Here is a 19,705-nt window from a genome sequence, read left to right on the forward strand (position 1 = left end):
CTCTGGTCACCAAGTAGGTAAAATGTTGAGCAGCTAACCAAAAGGTGGAGAGTTCAAATCCACCAGGGTCTATGAAAGAAAGTGGAAATAGTCTCTTCTTATTAAGATTTACAGCTGAAAAACTCAATGGAGGGTCACCGTGATCCAGCATTAGCTCAAGAGCAGTATATGGGTTTAGGTTTGCTTGTTTGAAATGAAAATTAATAAAGTCGCATTGGTTGTCACTATTGTTGTTGTTAGATACCACTGAGTCAAGTACGACTCATAGTGACCCCAGACCAATCTGTCTGGATACTGTCCTGTCCTGTACCATCCCCACAACCTGACACAATCAAGCTCATTGCCACAGCACCATGTCAATCCACCTGGTTGAGAGCCTTCCTCTCTTTCACTGACCCTCTACTTTCCCAAGCATAATGTTCCTCTCCAAGGAATAACCTCGCCCAGCAACATGTCCAAAGTACGTGCGATGAAGCATTATAATCTTTGCTCCCAAGGAGCACTCTGGTTACAGCTTCTCCAAGATATATCTCTTTGTTCTTTTGGCAATTCATGGGATATTCCGTATTCTTCTTGTCCAAAGTATCATTTCTTCTTCTGTCATCCTTATTCATTGTCCAGCTCTCAGATGCATAAAAAGTGACCGAAAGAGTGTGGACTGAATCAAGAACAGCTTTGTCCTCTATTGACATCATTACTCCTCAATAATTTGGAAAGGTCCATGAATACAGATTTCCCCGGTGCAATACATCTCATGATATCTTGACTGCAGGTACCAATGACTTTGATTGTAGATTCAAATAAGATTAATTCATTGGTGGTGTCAATCTTGTCTACATCTATTCTGATGTTGCTTATTGTCCCAGTAGGGAGGAATTTGTTCTCTTGACTTTGAGATGTAATCCATATTGATTGATAAATCAGTGAACATTTGGACAAATGATTGAATAGAGGGTGCTGTCCAACTCCAAAACTTGCCAAGTGATCCATTCTCTTAGGAATCCATACACCTAGTTTAACTTCTTTTTTAGGTTTCTTTCCCGATCTTTTCTAGACCAGGCTTTAAGTCCTACAAAACTTCCTCTTAGCAACAGCTCTGTGGATGGCATCTTTAACCTCCTTGTTCCTCAAGCTGTAGATAAGTGGGTTCAACATGGGGATCACCGCTGTATAAAACACAGACACCACTTTATTGAGATCCAGGGAGAAACTAGCACTAGGTCGTACATAAATAAAGAAAAGAGTACCGTACAGTATGGAGACAGCTGTCAGGTGAGAAGAGCAGGTGGAGAAGGCTTTGCGTCTCCCAGCTGCAGAGCGGATTCTCAAGATGGCAACGAGGATGTAAATGTAAGAAACCAAAATGGTCAAACCACTGAAGACGCCCACAGCTCCCGCCACAACAAAAACTACCAGCTTTGTGAGCCTGGAATCAGCACATACAAGGGAAAGTAAGGGGGCCATGTCACAGAAGAAATGGTTAATCACATTGGGACCACAAAAAGGGAGGCGAAACGCATTCGTTGTGTGAGTCATGGTGTTCATGAATCCAATGACATAGGGACCTACCACTAGCTGGACACAGAGTCTCTGAGACATGGCCACTGAGTACAACAACGGGTTGCAGATGGCAACATAGCGGTCATAGGCCATGGATGCCAGGAGAAAGCACTCGGCTGCCACAAAGAATCCGAAGAACCATTGTTGCAAAGCACAGCCCAAGAAAGAGATGGCTTTTCTCCTCACAAAGAAGTCGCTGAGCATCTTGGGGCTCACTACCGAGGAGAAGCACATGTCCACAAAGGAGAGGTGGCTGAGGAAGAAGTACATGGGCGTGTGGAGACGAGACTCAATCCGAATCAGGATAATCATACCCAGGTTCCCGGTGAGGTTGATAACGTAGAAACTCAGAAAGAGCAGGAAGAGGAAGACCTGTAACTGGGGGCTGTAATTCAAGCCCGTGAAAAGGAACTCTGTGACCCTCGTGTAGTTGTCAGTGGCCATTGACTGGTGCTGGTTTGAACTAGAAGATCAAAGAAGTCACAACACATTTGGTCAATATTACTTCAGAGAAAAGAACATAACTGTACCTGTACCTTAGAGAGCGTTAGGAATGATCTGAGTTCGTTTACACCGTGTGGCCAAGGAAACAGAAGGGAGAGAGAGACTGGTACAAAACAGCACACTTGAAATGACAGCGTTTTAAAGATTCAACAGGATCCATCTTTACATGGAAGAACTTGCAAAACAAACAAGTTTATTGATTCAAGTACCATAATTTAAGATAGACAGAGATGGTTCTAGAGTGGAGAGACTATATGTGAACTAATAATTCCAATTTCAGAAAACTTTTTCTACGGCCTGAAGAGTACTGGATCTACACGTGGTGGGATAATGTGGGAGAGTGAGAGTAAAGCAAAGCTAGGGAGGAAACGGACATGTATGGAAAAATTACCCATATTTGAGTCATATGCTGTGCATTTATGGTTACAGGCTAAAACGGAATGCATTGTTTCCAATTGCTCTAGAGTTCACCTCTTCTGAACCTGATAACGTTATTTAGCATCATGTGAAATGCAAAGATTAAGAAAAATAATGCATACATACCTTGTAGGTTATTGTGAGAGTAATATCACTAAGGGAAAGCATTCACCAGACTTTTATTTAGTAGCTATGTAAGTGCTCAATAATTTTTAGCGTTTTTATTTCATTATTTAATGACCACAGATCAATACTACTAATCCATTCGATTCAGGAGGAAAATGAAGACTCAATCAATGTACATAAGGTTAGCAACTGGCAGAGCTGGATTTGGGCCCTGTGCATTCAGACTCCAAGTTGACTACCCCATACCCCCTTTGCACACCGCAGAAAATATCTATAAGCCTTTATATTCCTTTTTATTTTGCAAATGTAATTTAAAATGGATGTTGATATGAGGGCAACATAGGGCACATGTGGCTTTCTTTGCTCAGTACTGAGGTTATATTCCATAGGCTACAGTGAGCCGTAGAAAAGTGGAAGGTGCTGAGCTGAAGTATCATGCCATGGAAGCAGTTCCGAGAGGAAATCCCAGAACTCAAATTTCTCACTATGTATCCTATATATATTCTTGTGTCATCATGAGCTTAATGGGTGGCTTAAGTCAGTTGATCTCTCTGAAACTTACTTGCTTTATCTATTAAAAGTGGATAAAACTCTTTGGTCTTTGATCTCTGAAAATTAGAAAGTGGTCAGAGCTTTACCAACAATTTACTTTCAAGCATTCTTTTAGCCCAGAAAGATTGAAGTCCAACACCATACATATATTCATTACCAATCTTTCCATTTTCTTGTTTGAAAGATATGATTTGACCTTAACAATAACATACATTTGACACTGTATCATTTGCTTCAGAGTCATGAAAGAGCTAGAGAAGATGACCAATCGAATTCTTCATCCATTACCCTTTTTTTGTTGTTTGACTCCTTTACACAGTCTCTAATAACTCTTCCTGTATCAGGCACACACTTGTATCTCAATCTTCCACTAACAATGACCTGGAGCGCCTCACCCCTTTTGGATATTTTTTTTTTTTTAGTTTTATACCTGCCTAAACCATCCTTCTACACCTGTAGAAATATTTCATTTTCAGTTTCTCTTCCTTATTTCCAGTTGCTAGAACAGAATACAATACTCAATATTAGTAAGACCATTCAGTAAGGATAGTACAACTCACTTGTTTAACGCGCTAACAATCTATCAACTAACCTACAATTTTCTGAGCAACGATGACATCCAGATGGTTTAGAGTAGATGTGAACTGAATTTCAGTGCTTCCTTTTCCTCTGATTTTGCTGTTCAAGAGTCATTTTACTTAAGTGCTTGTAGTCAGTCAGCTGCAGAACCTTAATTTCCCTCTGCATAAATTGTGTCTTCTTGAATCCTTCTGAATTACCCAACAATGATAAAAATCACGTGGCACAGGTCATCCATCAAATACATTATTTTCACTCCACTTAAAACAGTTAATAGCCTCTTGAAATTTGCTAAAGAAGTATATAACAAAGGGCAGAGTTTGCTTTAACTGTTCAACTTACATTCCAATAAGTTTTCTCTTCCTTAAAGATAGTTAAAAGAGCCCATTGAAAATGAGCTCTATTTCTCAGATTTCATCCCTCTCTGTACCATGGCTACCTTCACAGGTGGAATGGGCCAGAATTTACTATAGTAATTTGATTTTATTTCTTATCTTCTCCTAAAAAATATGGAAGACACCACTGTACAACAAATTAGAGCCTTTGTCAATTAGACAAAAGCTTCCTGGATTAGTTGCATCATTTTTGTTTTGTAGTTATTACTAAAGATGCCTTATCCCTAAAGCGTCTCCATCTAGGGAATGATACTGCTGAGAAAAGGCGTAATTAAATTTTGCTTCATGCATTAAGAAAGTCCAGTGAGATCTGCTATTTGATAATTTTGTGTTTGTTTCTAACTGGATGAAGTCTCTCCATTCTCATTAATTCTAGGCTAAGGAAACAATCTCCAGTGAAATTCTTTGTAAACAGAAGTAGCACAGGAGAAGGAAGATTGCTGAAGAAATTTGGTGGTTCCCCCTGCTTCTCTCTCTTTGACATTAATATCACTGGAGAAAAAAACAAATGGGACATACATCTTTTTCTAGATATAGAATTTCCTCATATTGTCAAAAAAAGTAGTGGCCCTGAGGATTTTTCCAAAACATGTCTCCAGAAACTCTATGAAATTTGATAAACGTTGATAGTTTTAGAAGGGCTTCAAGCCTTTTGTTCTTAGGGTCGCTGTAAGTTGTGCTTGACTCAAAGGCAATCTATAGCAACAACATGTAAAGGGTGTAGATTTTCCAAGAAAGAACTGGAAGAAGACAACTCTTGGTGTTCTATTATGTAGTTATTTAAACTCTACCCTATTCTGAGTTATTCTCTAAATCTCAACTTTAAGCCTCTTGCCACTGCACCAATCCATCTTGTTGAGGGTCTTCTTTTTCACTGACCCTCTGCTTTTCGAAGCACGATATCCTTTTCTAGGGACTGGTTCTTCCTGACAATATTACCTAAGTGTATAAAATGAACTCCCAACATCCTTGTTTCTAAGAAGCATTTTGGCTGCACTTCGTCCAAGAGAGATTTGTTTGTTCTTTGTACAGTCTATGATATAACCAATATTCTTCCCCACCATCACGATTCAAAGGCATCAATTCTTTGGTCATCATTACTCACTGTCTGATTTTCACATGCAGATGAAAACCCTCTTGTTGAATTAGGCACACATTAGTCTTGAAAGTGTGTCCTTTCTCTTTAGTAAGGCAGAGAGGGCCTTGGGGGCAGATGTGCACCTTGCAATATAGCTTTTAGTTGGTTTCTTGACTCTTGCTTCCAAGGGTGTTGATTGTGGCTCCAAGTAAAACAAAATCCTGAAAAATTTCAATCTTTTCTTCATTTATCATGATGATAGCTTATTATATAATATTAAACCATCATGAGGTGGTTTTTCTATGTTGAGATGTAAATTTTAGCAGGAAATGATACTTGTGTTTACTGTGGCAGAGGACCAAATTTCTTGCCCAGAGGAAAAAAGTAAAGACATAAGATTATACTTTAGAATAATCTCACCTCCAACATAAAACTGAAGTATCCTGAGTGTTGGTTCTAATGTAAATAAGGGCAGACTGCAAGTCCTCAGGATGCTGCCCACTTTCTTATTCTAATAAATGTGACTTTGGTTGGATCATTTGGGGTTTTTTAAGTCATTGCTTGTATAGTCTATACAAACATTTCTTTTTCAATGAACTCTTAATATTGACTTTATACGTAAAAGTTAATTTTGTTTCACCTCTGAAAATTATTTAGGCAATTCTCTTTTTGGTATTATTAAACCACTGAAACAACTGAAGATGGATATTATGATGCTTGGAAAAGTAGAGGGTCAGTGAAAGAGAACATGACTTTCAATGAGATGGAGAGACCAAAGTGGCTGCAAATGCACGCTCCACTACCGCAGAGATTTTGAGGATGGCACAGGATATGTCAGGGACGGTGGTTTGGTTTTTGTTTGTTTATTATACATAATCAAAACCAAAAAGAAAAAACCAGAGAGTTCAGATGGTGTGGTCTGTAGGAAGTTGTGCTGTTAACTCAAAGACTGCATATCCTTTGCTGTTCAAATGCACTAGAGATTCAGGTGAAAAGAGATGGGAGTTGTCCTCTGGGGAAAACCATCAGAGAGTCAGCTAAGAGTTGGATCCTACACAAGTTCAATATTACTATAACCTGACTCACTGGCACCTAACAACGGGAAGACATGAAATTGTTTTCTATTTCACCCTTGCTTGCAAAGCAAGTACCTTGGACTGCCATATCTAAGGAATTCTTTTATTACCATAACTTTTTCTAAAGGTCTTCTAAGATTACTCCAGCTGTTGGATTTTTTTTGTTAATATTTGACTCAAAATAGAGTAACCAATTTAAATCTAAATATGGGACATGTTTTAGCTAAGAAAACATTTATGGCTTTGAGTATTGCTTCTGTGTCAATTGTTCTAACTTTAAAGTTAAAAATACTTTTGAGTATTCTTTTCAGTATTCTCAATATTCACACCTTTTAAGTATTTTTAAGCATATCCTTATATTTATTCTATTTTTAATTTTATTCCCCCTTATCTCTTCATTTTATATTTGTAAAATTAGTGCTATTAAACATGAATTTCTATCACTAACTCTGTTTGTCTTACTATAGAGACTTGCACTGTGCTCTGATGCGGAAAGCTATGTAACCAGTATCTCAACAGCAGGTTCACAAGGAAGAGCAATCTCCTTCCATGTGATTTACTCTGAAAACTCGCTAAAGGGTTGGCTATGCGTTGGTTCTGACTCAATGATATATAAGAGCAACAACAATAATATAGTGTAAGTTAGAGTCTCATCAATAACTCAGAACAAAGACCGTGCAACAAAGAAATATTCTTCAATGAATTCTTTTAATGAAAAAGAGTTGTTGTTGTTGTTTTCTCTAAAACTCATTTCCCGAGCTCTCCTCTAATGCATCCAACTACCACTTAGCACTGATTTGAGAAAGCTATGCCAACTCTGGTGTCATAGGCTGTCCACAGGGAATTATGTTGCTAAAGTAAAGGCTAAACTCTTCTGCCAGTTTGACCACACCAGCAACTCCTTGGAAGAAAGATGGATAATCCCCTCCCATGCAATTAACAGTCTCTGAAAACCTGGCTCAAGGGCAATGAGTAAATTAGTGAGTGATGTCCATTGAAAGTTGATCTGTATTGACTCACAGGAACGCTAAGTATGAACCCCCATGTCTGGTCATGTTAACTTGAGGAGTTTTTTCAGAGCTTCTTTCACATCTTTGTTCCTCAGACTATAGATCATGGGATTCAACATGGGGAAGAGCACAGTATAAAACGTAGAAACTATTTTGTCCCTTTCAAGGGAATAGCTGGAACTTGGTCGAGAGTAGATGTAGAGAATAGAGCCATAGTATAAGGTGACAGAGATCAGGTGGGAGGAGCAGGTGGAGAAGGCTTTGAGGCGGCCCTGGGTGGAGCGGATCCTCAGGATGGCAGCAATGATGAAGAGGTAAGAGGCGAGGATGAGCACAGTGGGGGTGATGACGTTGGAGGCCAAGAGGAAGTACAGTACTTGCTGGTAGCTTTCTGTCACATCACACGCCAACTTCACCAGTGGTGGGACATCGCAGAAAAAGTCATCAATGACATTATCACCACAAAAGTCCAGTGTGAATGTGTTGCTGGTGAGTATTATTGCATTGACAAAACCTCCGGTGTAGGAATATACAACCAAATCAATGCACAGTCTTTTTGACATGACCTGAGCATAAAGCAAAGGTTTGGCTATGGCCGCATAGCGATCATAAGCCATGGCGGCCAACAGGTAACACTCACTATACGCCAGCCCAGCAGAGAAGAAGAACTGAGCCAGGCAGCCTGCAAAGGAAATGCTTTTGTCCTCAGCGATACAGGTTACAAGGATCTTTGGGGTGTAGACAGAGGAATACCAGAGATCTAGGAATGACAGGTTGCCAATGAAAAAATACATGGGAGTGTGAAGCCGGGAGTCATTACATATCAGCACTATGAGTGTGACATTTCCCAGGATAGTCAGAGAGTACACACCAAGGAACACCACAAACAGGACCAACTGCATCACGGGGTCTGTTGTGAAACCCATCAGGATGAACTCAGTCACGGTGTGATTGCCTCTCTCCATGGCTAACGAACACCTTACCTACAAATGGAGTAGAAAAGAGTTTCATTCCCCCAATTCATATCAAATGAATACATTCTAGGCACCAGAAACATCTAATGTGGTCAAGACCAATGATATTAGAGGAGGATTTGACCAGAAATCTTCACTTGGAAAAGTGATGAGAAGCCTCTGAATCTCAAGATATTATAACAACAACTCATTGTCATCGATTAAGAACCAACGCATAGCTGACTCCTGGTTTTCGGGGGTTGCAAATAGAATGGGAGAAGATTACTCATCTTTCTTCCCTGTAACAGTTGATGTATTCAAATCTTGCAGTGGTGGGTTACAGTTCAATTTTCTACAACTAGGCCACTAGAGCTCCTTCGCAATACATTATTTCAGTTAGATGTATCTTTAACATTAGAACTATTTTTCTCTTGGGTTTTTTTTTCCAAAATAGCAAACGTTTTCACCCCAAGGGTCGTGTCTAAGCAGTGTTGTTATTCCTGCTTTTAATGTTTTTATAAAGAGACATTTTTTAATGCACAGGAATAATTTTAGATAAGGCTAAATGTTATTTAAAAAGAAAAAGTAGATGAAAGGGTAAAACAAACAGCAATGACATAGATTTCAGATTAATTATCCAAAAGAGATACTTGTGCACAAATGTCTATAAAGATTGAATATGAGGAATGAGATATTTTTCTTTCTAGGATACTATTCTGTGACTGCAGGAAATATTTGATCTTTGTCTCTTAGATATTAAATGGCAACATAACCATTAGGACATGATAGATAGATAGATAGATAGATAGATAGATAGATAGATAGATAGATAGATGATAGAGAGATAGAGAGATAGATATAGAGATAGATAGATGATAGATAGATAGATAGATAGATAATAGATAGATAGATAGATAGATAGATAGATAGATAGATATTCCTTAATGAGTTTTACTACTTTTTAAAATAATTCTTCATCAATTTGCTAATTGCTTTGGACTCTTTAGGATTGTTCTAGGAATTATGTGTGAGGAAAAAAGCAACTAACTGGAGAAAAGCATGCTGTGGATGGATATATTAGCTCTAGAAAAATACTCTGCTCTGTTCATCTTTTCATGAATCCAAGTTTCATGGATCAATAAGAGAGAAGAGCTCAGTCGGGTGTAAATGGAGTTTTAGATGGTGCTGGTGGGGTGGTTGAGAGATAGTTGTTCTGTTTAGTGTTCTCTGTAGTTCAAATGTCTCTGCGGGAGAAAGACAGGCTCCATGGGAGAAAGATGAGCGATTAGCGACTCCATGGAACAACTCGTGGATTCAAACCTCCTATGAACAATATCATTAATATTACATGTAAGCAAAATTCTTGTTTTTTGTTATGTGACATTGAATTAACTATCACTCATACAGTCTCTTTGAACAACAGCTCTGAATCTTGTTCTATCCTGATCCAACCTCACCATCTCTGACACACTTGCCCCCATCGCCAGTCACTGTGTCAGTCTATCACATCCAAGCAAAATGTGACTGGCAAACATTCAAAAATGGTTTCAACAGCACAGAGAATTCCCAGCCTTCCAAGCTGGGATTAGAAGAGGCTGTCGTATCAGGGATTTCACTTTTCTTCTCCAGGGTGACAACTCAAAGACATCAATTCTTCTGTCACCTTTATGCATTGTCCAGCTCTCTGATGCATAACAAGTAATTTTGAAGACCATGACCTGGCCTGAATCAGGTGCACCTTCGTCTCTAGACTGACATCTCTTCACTTAGGCACTTGGAGAGGACCCTGACAGTGGACTGTCCACTTAGCTGCTAGTAAATTTGAATTATGAGAGAAACAGGTGGCATTTGGCATAGCAGTATAACTCCATTCAAGCTTAGCCACCAGAGTACCCGCTATAAAGGAGTAGCACTTTTTCTCATATTAAATATGAAAAAGGTCAAATTTGCATCTAATGTTCCCCCATGTACCCTAATATACGTTCTCTAATCTTGGATCTTTCTCTACCCATTCACAGCTACTTTTTTTTTTTAATCTGGTAGGATCAGAATTTATTCACTAAATTTTCCATTTATGTTGTTGTTGTTATGTGCTGTCGAGTCGCTTGAGACTCATAGTGACCCTATGTACAAAAGCCCTAAACTCTTCTCTGTCCTGTGCCATTCGCACTGTCTCTGACACTCCCATCCCGATTATCCCAGTCACTAAATCAATCCCACCTCATAGAGGGCCATTGATATATTTACATTTATTTCTTATAATGAATGCTGCAGTGAGCATCTTTACACATTGCATAGCTGCATTTATGTCCTATAATTTATTTAGGATAAATTGCAAAGATTAAACATATTAGTTCAAAAGGTATATGCATTAAAAATGCCCAATTGTTAATAGATTAGGGAGCTCTAGTGGCCTAGTGATAAGAAATTATACTTTCAACTTAAAGAAATGCTGTTGAAATCTGCTTGCTGCCACAGCTACTTTTTGCCTCGCAGTCCTCTCAACATCATCTGTCAATGTGTTGTATTATAATGACTGAACTATTCCATTGGTGGTAGAAGCTTTGCCCTTGTAATTCAAATGCCAACAGGGTCAAGCATGGTAGAGAGTTTTCAATGATGCTTCTAAACCAATCCAGACAGGGAAGAAAGACTAGGTGTTCTATTGTGAAAATTAGCCAATTGATAACTTTATATATCACAACAGAACAGTGTTTGTTCACTTCCTTTGGACATATTATCAGGAGGAAAAAATCACTACGAGAGGAAGTCATGTTTGGTGAAGTGGAGGCCAATGAAAGCAAGCGAGAGGGTCTCAGTGAAACGGATTGGCTCAGTAGTTGCTCCCATTGCCTTGAACACGCTCATGATTTTAAAGAAGATGCAAGGCTGTCAAAGGTTTTCCCTATTGTAGGTAATATTACCATGACTTGGGCTCAACTCCATGACAGCTAACAGCCACCACTTCTCAGGAACCTAATAACAGAACAATCCATCAAGAAGCCTGGCATAAAGCTCTGTCCTTTGTTTTTCCCATCTTCTCAGTCCAGTTCTCTGCTCTGAGCTACATTATTTTAGTAATGATGATTCTCTTTTTTGCATTTTTGGAAGCAGGAATGGCATCCACTTCCTAATCCACATGCCTGTGGAAACTCTATGAACATAGAGAAACAACAATAGTTTACAATACAGCGTTCAGGTCTTTAGTTCATAGTGTTGCTATAAGTTGTGCTTGACTTACCAATATTTAAGAACAATTGTATTTTAGACCTTTCTGAGACTCTTTGAAAAACTATATAATCACCTATAGAAGGGAAAACACAAAACAAACTGTTCTAACTTGCCCTGTCATACAAAAACAGACATCACCTATTCAGAGTGTGTTCTCAGAACTCACCTGTGTGCACCAGCTCAAAAATCTTCCTTAAATTGTTGAGTAATCTATCTGCTCTCAGAACCAGAGGATCATGCCTTCCATGCCATGTTTGCTAGCACATTTACTCTGCTCCCTCCCTCCCCTTGTCTTTGGGTTGGAACTGACTTCTAGCAGACACTCTAACTGGGCTTTGGAGGCTGCCAATCACACCTTTTACTCCTTGGAAGCCACTGGTGGAGTCAGGAAGCCCGGAGGACAATTACTGTGTAAGAGTGTTGATAGAAAATAAGCTGAGGGGAAGAAAGGAAAGAGGGGAGAGATAATGAACACTGCACTGAACAGATGAAGGAAAGGACTGTCTGGAAGTAAAGTATAATTAGGCATTATATGCACAACAATGACAATTAGCAATCTGGAATAAGAAGTGCTGTTCAAAGTGAATTGGGAGAGGGGCCTGGGAAGGGGAAGGTGGAAAATAAGCATCCAGGAATGAATGAAAACTCAACCTTTCTGTAAACTTTCATTAAAATCATAATAAATAAGAATAAAAACAGCCAGAGAGGCACAGCCTTCAGTTAGCAGTGTACCTTCCTCCAGACTACACCACCAGTGGTCCTGTTTATTCTACTAATTAGGATTAATAGCATGAAAATCCCATTTTATCTTATAATGCAAATATAATTAGGTTATATTTGTATGATAATATATTTGCATTATAAAATGACATTGTCTACTCAAAATTTATTAAGTCATTATAAAGACATTTTTTCTTTTTAAATATAAGCCCATGTTTCCTGAAAATCTTAATTGTACCATACTTATAGAAATATGAAACTGATTTTTTTTTTACTTCTAGATTCCTTCTGTCTATTATTTTACTCTGCGATCCCAATTAATTTCTTCAGAGCTACTGGCCAAACTGATTCCAATAGAATTTTGCATGTTAATTTAGTCTTTGTCTCCCTTAACATTTCCTGTAATGTTCACTTTTTATGCCACTAACAGCAAGAAATAATATCTCTTTTAATCAGTTTCAGTGGCAGCAGTTGTAGTTTTTTCTTTTAAAAGAGCTTCTTCGGTCCCCCATTATCATATCTTGATATGTGAATGGTTATTAGACTGTTGTGCGAGGGATTATTCTCTTACCTCTAATATCTGAATAGCAACTTACCTAAAATTCTGAGCAAAATCATCATCTCTACAAAGTTTAAACCTGCTTCTTCTAGAATCTTTTATAGCAGTTTCTGAGTCCCCAGAGTTTTAGATTCCTACAGCCTCTTAGGGTTTATTAAATTGGGAAATGACTAGCAGGACAATTAAATAAAATCATTTGTTGATAAATTGGGTCCTATTGAGTAAGAGACAGAAAAAATGTTTTGGTTATTTAAAAAAAATGTGTTGCTAGAGAAACTGATTCCTTCATGAGTGTGATAGTAGTGTTGTTTGTTTACATATTAATTAACTTAAAAATTTGCTCTGTTTTTCACACTGGATCTTTCCCCTTCCTTTACCCTCCCCACCCCTCCTTCTATCTATTAAATTGTGGGACCCTATTAAGTGCCCCTTTACAGATCCCTTACCCATCCTCAGCCCTCTGCTCCCTCCTCTCCTTGGATACTTGTACTTACTCTACAATAATGGTCTTAAACAGTATTTGTCTTTATGAGACTGAGCTTTTTTCACGCATCATAACGCTTTCCATTCCCTCCCAAGTTAGGTAATAATTTACAAACTCATTGCTCCTGTGTGCTCCGTAGTATTCTATTGTGAGACTGAACCATAATTTCTCAAACCATTCCATTTTCATTGGACAGTTGGGCTGTTTCCATGTTTTTGCTATGGTGAATAATGCTGCTTTGAACATTATGTTTTATATCATTATACCTTGGTGAAAAATATAATCATCCATAATTTTCATGCTCGTGTTATTGAAAGCAAGAGAGGCATCCACTTCCTAAATAACATGCCTCTGTAAACTCTATGAATTTTGATAAATGTCAGTGGTTGTAGAGGGGCTTCAGACCTTTTGTTCTTGGGGTCACTATGAGTCGTGCTCAACTCAAACGCAATCAACAACAACAATCTTGGTGGAAAATGTAATCAGCCATGATTTTCATGCTGCTGTTATTTTGCATTACAGAAAAGAGACATTAAGTACATAGCACACATATATTGTACAAAGTGTGTTGGAGCACTGGTAACCTACAGTCCCAAAGGCCCCCTGTTGGAATCCACAAGCTGCTCTGCAGGAGAAAGATGGGCAAATTCCTCTAATGCAATTAATTGCTTCTGAAACCCTACTAGAGTTATGACTGGTTTCTGGCTTGACTCCACAGCACACAGTAACAAAAACCTGTAAGAGGCCTTGATGATGCAGTGCTCAAGCAATCAGCTTAATTGAAAGACTGTCTGAACTCACCATGGGGAAAAGTTGTGGCAGCCTGATTCTATAACAACTACAGCTTTGGAAGGCCCACCTGCAAATTCTTTTACTACAGAGTTGCTGAGTCATATCCAGGACAAATTAATCAAATCTTTTAAAAAAATTGGAGGAAATGGTTTATATTTGTAAATATTTTTTTAAATTTTAATTAATTTATTTCTTTTTCATTTCAATGAACATCTACAGAGATTTTGGAATTCCATTCATTCATTGTTGCATTTTTCTCCCCGCCCACCCCACCCCCCCCCCCTGTTCGCTCCTCTCCTTGAAAAGCAAAAGAAAAACTCCTTCATTGGTACTCAATCCCCCCCGCACATGCCTCAACCCCAACCCCACCATTATGTTTATCATAAAAGTATGGAATGAGGATTGCAGAGTGGATTTTTTTTAAATCTTTAAAGTGTGTTTATTGAAGTATAATTCTATGTACAGAAAACACTGAGAAATAAGACTAAATTTACCTTTCCTCATTTGTTATGTATAATTTTTTAAAAAGAAAACCTTTAAAATGAAAGGAAATGACTGAATTAAGCTTAGACTTGCCTAAAACTCCGTGTTTGCCTAACTGCATTAAAAAGAATCAACTAAATGTTTTCAGCAGTGTATGTTGTTGCTGTTGTTGTTTGGTGCCATCAAGTTGAGTATGACTCATAGTGATCCAATGAAGCAAGGGTCTAAATCCTATTTTATCCTGTGCCATCCTCACACTTCCTGATACGCAAGAGCCTATAGTAGCAGTCACCATGTCAATCCACCTGATCAAGAGTTCTCCTCTTCTTCACCAACCTTCCATACTTCCCAGAAACATATTTGTTTGTTTTTTTTCCCAAGGAATAGGACCTCCTAGTAAGATGTCCAAAGTATGTGACGTGAAGCTTCATCATTCTTGCCTCCAAAGAGCACTTTGGCTGCACCCTTCCCAAGACATATCTGTTTGTCCTTTTGGCCGTCCATGTGAGATTCAGTGCTCTTCACCACCACCACAGCTCAAAACTGTCAATTATTTTCCAGTCATCTTTATTCATTGTCCATCTCTCAGATGCATAGCAAGTAATTGTAAGGACAATGGCCTGAATCAGAAACACCTTAGTCCTTAAACTTATATCATTATTCCTCAGTAATTTGGAGAGGTCCCTAATTGCAAAGCTTCCTAGTGCAATGCATTTTTTTTCCCCATAGGTTTTGTGGTAGTGGTTTTTTCCAAAGCATGATAATGACTTTTTTCCCCCTCTTGGTTGTCATATCAGGCTGTGAAAACGATATACCCTGCATAGCCACCTTTTAGGTCAGGAGAGGCTCAGAAATACTTCTTTCTGACAAGGATGTAAAAAAGAGAATTATTTGAAAGGACCTTGAAATAAATCTCATCTGCAAGTTTCCTAATACGTTAAATGGGTTTTGGTTAACAAATGATGTTCTATTACCAAAATCTATTTCTGACACCTCTGGTTATCAACCAACCATGTTTTGTGAACCTACCTGAGAGGTAGATGGTCATTATTAGAAAGTTCTATGATTCATCCCTTAAATCAATCTGGACTAGGTGGCCAGAAGTCCTGTCCAGACCATAGCACTAAAAGCAGCCTCAGATCTGGTAGATATCCAGACACTGACATGAGACCTTCCTTATTTCCCATCATCTGAGAAAAATCAAAAGCAAGGGACTAGCAAAGTCATTTAGAACAATCTACTGCACCAGACCGAGATAGGCTGCTAATCACATTAGATTGTTCATACTCATTGATAATGGCGAGGGAATGATTTCCTTCTTAGAAATATGCATTTTTAGGATAAATTTTATTTAACTCTTGTTTTGCTGTCTCTAGGTCTATCTTTACTTTTAAAAAAATAATTCATTAAATAACTCATTATGATCATTAATAAGAAATATGCAAAGTATTATAAAAAAGTGTACAAACAACTGAAGTTGGAAAACCAAAAGGGAAGAACCAGCTCATCATTTCTGAAACTGAAAGAACTAAAATCAAACTAGTCTTCAAGTTACAATATGGTAGTCTCAAGTTACAATACGGGAGAATTCTACAGGCAAAATGTTGAATGACTCAGGAAGCTTCAAAGGAATCTGGAAGGAAAACAGTCAATTAAAAAGCTGGTCAACATTGAACCATTTAATTACACAGTATACTATCAAGAACCAAAGATAATAAAGAAAGAAGTTCAAGTTGCATTGAAGGCCCTGGTAAAAAAAAACAAAACAAGATCCTTGAAAATTATGGAATGATAATTGAAATGTTTCAACAAGCAATTGTTGCCCTGAACAACTCAGAAATCTATGCCAAGAAATTTGAAGACAGCTACCTGGCAAACTGACTAAGGATATCTTTATTTGTTTTAAATTCAAATAAATCAGGAGAATTATTTTAAAAAGAAAAACATCACTTGTGGGAGCTCTGAAGGCCTAGTGGCAAGAAGTGGTGTTACAATCCCAAAGGCATAAGGTTCAAATCCACCAGATTCTCCTCTGCAGAAGGAAGGGCAATCTGCTGTGCCAGTCACATGTGACTCGACATTACACAATAAGAAAAAAATTAAAAGCATTACTATCACATGCAAGTAAAAACTTGCTGAAGCTTATTCAAAATGGCTGGAAGAGTACATCAATATGACACTTCCAGAAATTCAGAAGGATTTCAGAAGAGACCATAAAACAAGGGAAATCATTGTTGATGTCAAATGGATCTTAGCTTAAAGCAGAGAATACTAGGAAGATGTGTACTTGCGTTTTATGAACCATGCAAAGTTATCTGACTGTATGGATCAAAATAAATTACGCCTTACACTGAAAAAGAATAAGCATCTTGGAATATTTAATTTTGCTTATGGAAAACATATACCTAGATCAAAAGCAGCAACAGAACAAAGAAACACTGTCCATATGCAATCTGAATGCTAAGCAAATCATTTGAGAAGCTGGGCAATATGATGAACAGTGTGGCACCAGAAAACTCCTCAACAACCTGCATTATGCAGAGGACAGAATATTGCTTAGAGAAAGTGAAGAAGACTTGAAATACTTACTGAAAAACATCAAAAAGCCTTCAATTTAGATTCCGTAGCAACATCAAGGAACCAAAAGCCTAACAATGAGCCAAGAGGCTGTATGATAGATGGAAAAAAGATAGACGTTGACATCTGTTTCATTTTACATGGATCCATAAGGAACACTCCTGATGACAAGTAAAAAAGAAAAAAATCAAATGATGTCCTGCATTGGACAATTCTACTGTAGAGGATCTCTTTGAAATGTTAAAAACCAAGTATACCAACTTAGAGACTCAAGTATATCTAATCCTGGTATTTCCAATTGCTCATGTGCATCTGACAATTGGATAATGAATCAGTATTATAGAAGTAGTGCCTTTGAATTATGGTGTTGACAAGGACTATTGAATATACTATGAATTGTCAAAAGAACAAATCAGTCTATCTTAGAAAAAGTGCAACCAGAGTACTTCTTAGAGGCAAGTATGTTGTTGTTGTTATGTGCCGTCGAGTCGTTTCCGACTCATAGCGACCTATGCACAACAGCTCTAAACCCTGCTCTATCCTGTGCCAACTGCACCGCCTCTGACACACCCATCCCGATTACCCCAGGCACCGAATCAATCCATCTCATAGAGGGTCTTCCCCTCCTGCGTTGTCCCTCAACCCTCCCAAGCATGATGTCCCTCTCCAAGGACCCGTCCCTCCTGGCAACATGTCCAAAGTATGTCAGACGAAGCCCCAGAATCCTTGCCTCCAAGGAGTAGCTTGGTTTAATCCTCTCCAAGATAAATCTGTTTGTTTTCCTGGCAGTCCATGGTACATTCAGTACCCTTCTCCAGCACCACAGCTCAAAAGCATCCACTCTCCTTCTGTCCTCCCTAGTCATTGTCCAACTCTCTGATGCATAACAGGCGATTGCAAATACCATGGCCTGTATCAGGCGCACCTTAGTCTCCAGAGAGACACTGTTGCTCCTGAGTACTTTAGAGAGGTCCCTAACAGCAGACTTTCCCATCGCGATACGCTTTTTGATTTCCTGACTGCTGGTGCCAAGGGTGTTGACTGTGGAGTCGAGCAAGCTGAAGCTGTGAACAATCTCAATCTCTTCGCCATCCATCCTGACACTGCCAATTGGTCCAGTGGTGAGAATCTTTGTCCTCTACTCAGGCTAGTAAAACATTTTTTCAGATACTTTACATATATTATCAGGTGGGGCCAGTCTTTGGTGAAAGGCATCATTGTGGGAACAGTAAAGGATCAGTTAAAGAGGAAAATTGTAATGGAGTGACTGTAACCTGGAATTGAGCATGTTCAAGACAGTGACATTGGTACTGGACAGGGAAGGGTTCAGAAGTGGTGTTCATAGGATTGCTGTTAGTTTTAGTTGATTTGATGAAACCTAATAAAAACAAACGTAGACATTTAGTCGGGACTCAGAGCTGGCCTTGTGTTTCCAAGGTTATAAACCACACAGGAAGAAATTGTCCGCTTTTCTTCACTGGAGCCTCTGGTGGTTCCACACCTCCATACCGGAGTTCCCACTCTTCTTATAGAATAAAATTTTATTTAAAATGTATTTATTTTCCTAAAATAAAATTGTATCCCTTCATATTTTATCTGTAACCAAGAGATATATAGCAAAGGAAAAGCAATAATTTCTTCTTGATCACATAAATGGCTGCTGTTGTTAGAAGCAATCAGTTTCCAATAGTTACAGTATTTATAACAATTGAAATACTGTCCATGCATATGCCATCCTCACAGTAGCAGAAATATTTAAGGCCATTGTTGAGATCACAAGGCAATTCATTTCATTGAAGAACTTCCTCTTTTTGTTAACTCTCTTTGCCAAACCTATCTCTTGACCTGAATTAGTCCCTCCTCATAAGATTTCCAAAGGAAGAAAAAAAGTCTCCTCTTCTAACGAAGTGTACTCTAACATAAATGCATTAAAATACCAGCCGAGACATAATATCCTTTGTCTTTTATCTAGAACATACATACCAGGAATTATAGTGGCCTCAGATCCTGTTGGGTTTTCCACTTCCTAAGTAACATGACTCTGGAAACTATGAACTTTGAGAAACGACAATAGTTATAGAAATGCTTCAGGTCTTTTGTTCCTAGGGTCGCTGTGAGTTGTGCTTGACCACAAACAACAACAAGAGCCATAGCAAGCCTATGACCACCAGATCTGAACCTTGCCTAACTTGTACCATCCTCCTGATCTCTGTCATGTGCAAGGCCATTGTGGCAGTCACTGTGTCCACTGAGAGCCTTCCTCTTTTTCACTGCATCTCTACCGTTCCCAGCATAATGTCTCTCTCCAGAGACTTGTTCTTCCTGAAAATATGGCCAAAATAAGCGAGACAAAATTTCAATTGCCTGTGAGGAGCATTCTGGTTGCACTTCCTCCAAGATAAATGTGTTTGTTGTTTTGACAGTCAGTGGTATATTTAAGACTATTTATTAACACCACGAGGAAACAACCCTTTTAGGCCATTAAGTTGTTGTTGTTATTAGGTGTCGACGCGTACAACTCATAACAACCCTATGAACAAACAAGAGATCTGAGCCCTGTCCTATTCTGTGCCAACCTCACAATCTCTGAGACACTTGAACCCATTGCT

The 19,705-nt window shown here is 38.6% G+C and overlaps 2 protein-coding genes across 2 annotated transcripts; both read right to left on the reverse strand.

Moving 5' to 3' along the window:
• Positions 1 to 1,062: 1,062 nt before the first annotated feature.
• Positions 1,063 to 2,004, reverse strand: LOC102856833 (olfactory receptor 1009-like). The gene has a single exon (XM_006900439.1). It carries the CDS (start codon positions 2,002 to 2,004, stop codon positions 1,063 to 1,065), a length of 942 nt encoding a protein of 313 aa, XP_006900501.1.
• A 5,334-nt stretch (positions 2,005 to 7,338) lies between these two features.
• LOC102857238 (olfactory receptor 1013-like) lies at positions 7,339 to 8,262 on the reverse strand. Its single transcript, XM_006900440.1, has one exon. The coding sequence runs from the start codon at positions 8,260 to 8,262 to the stop codon at positions 7,339 to 7,341; it is 924 nt and encodes a 307-aa protein (XP_006900502.1).
• Positions 8,263 to 19,705: the final 11,443 nt, after the last annotated feature.

Source organism: Elephantulus edwardii, unplaced genomic scaffold (genome assembly GCF_000299155.1).
Source record: "Elephantulus edwardii isolate Elephantulus edwardi_28Jun2011 unplaced genomic scaffold, EleEdw1.0 scaffold00284, whole genome shotgun sequence".
NCBI lineage: Eukaryota > Metazoa > Chordata > Mammalia > Macroscelidea > Macroscelididae > Elephantulus > Elephantulus edwardii.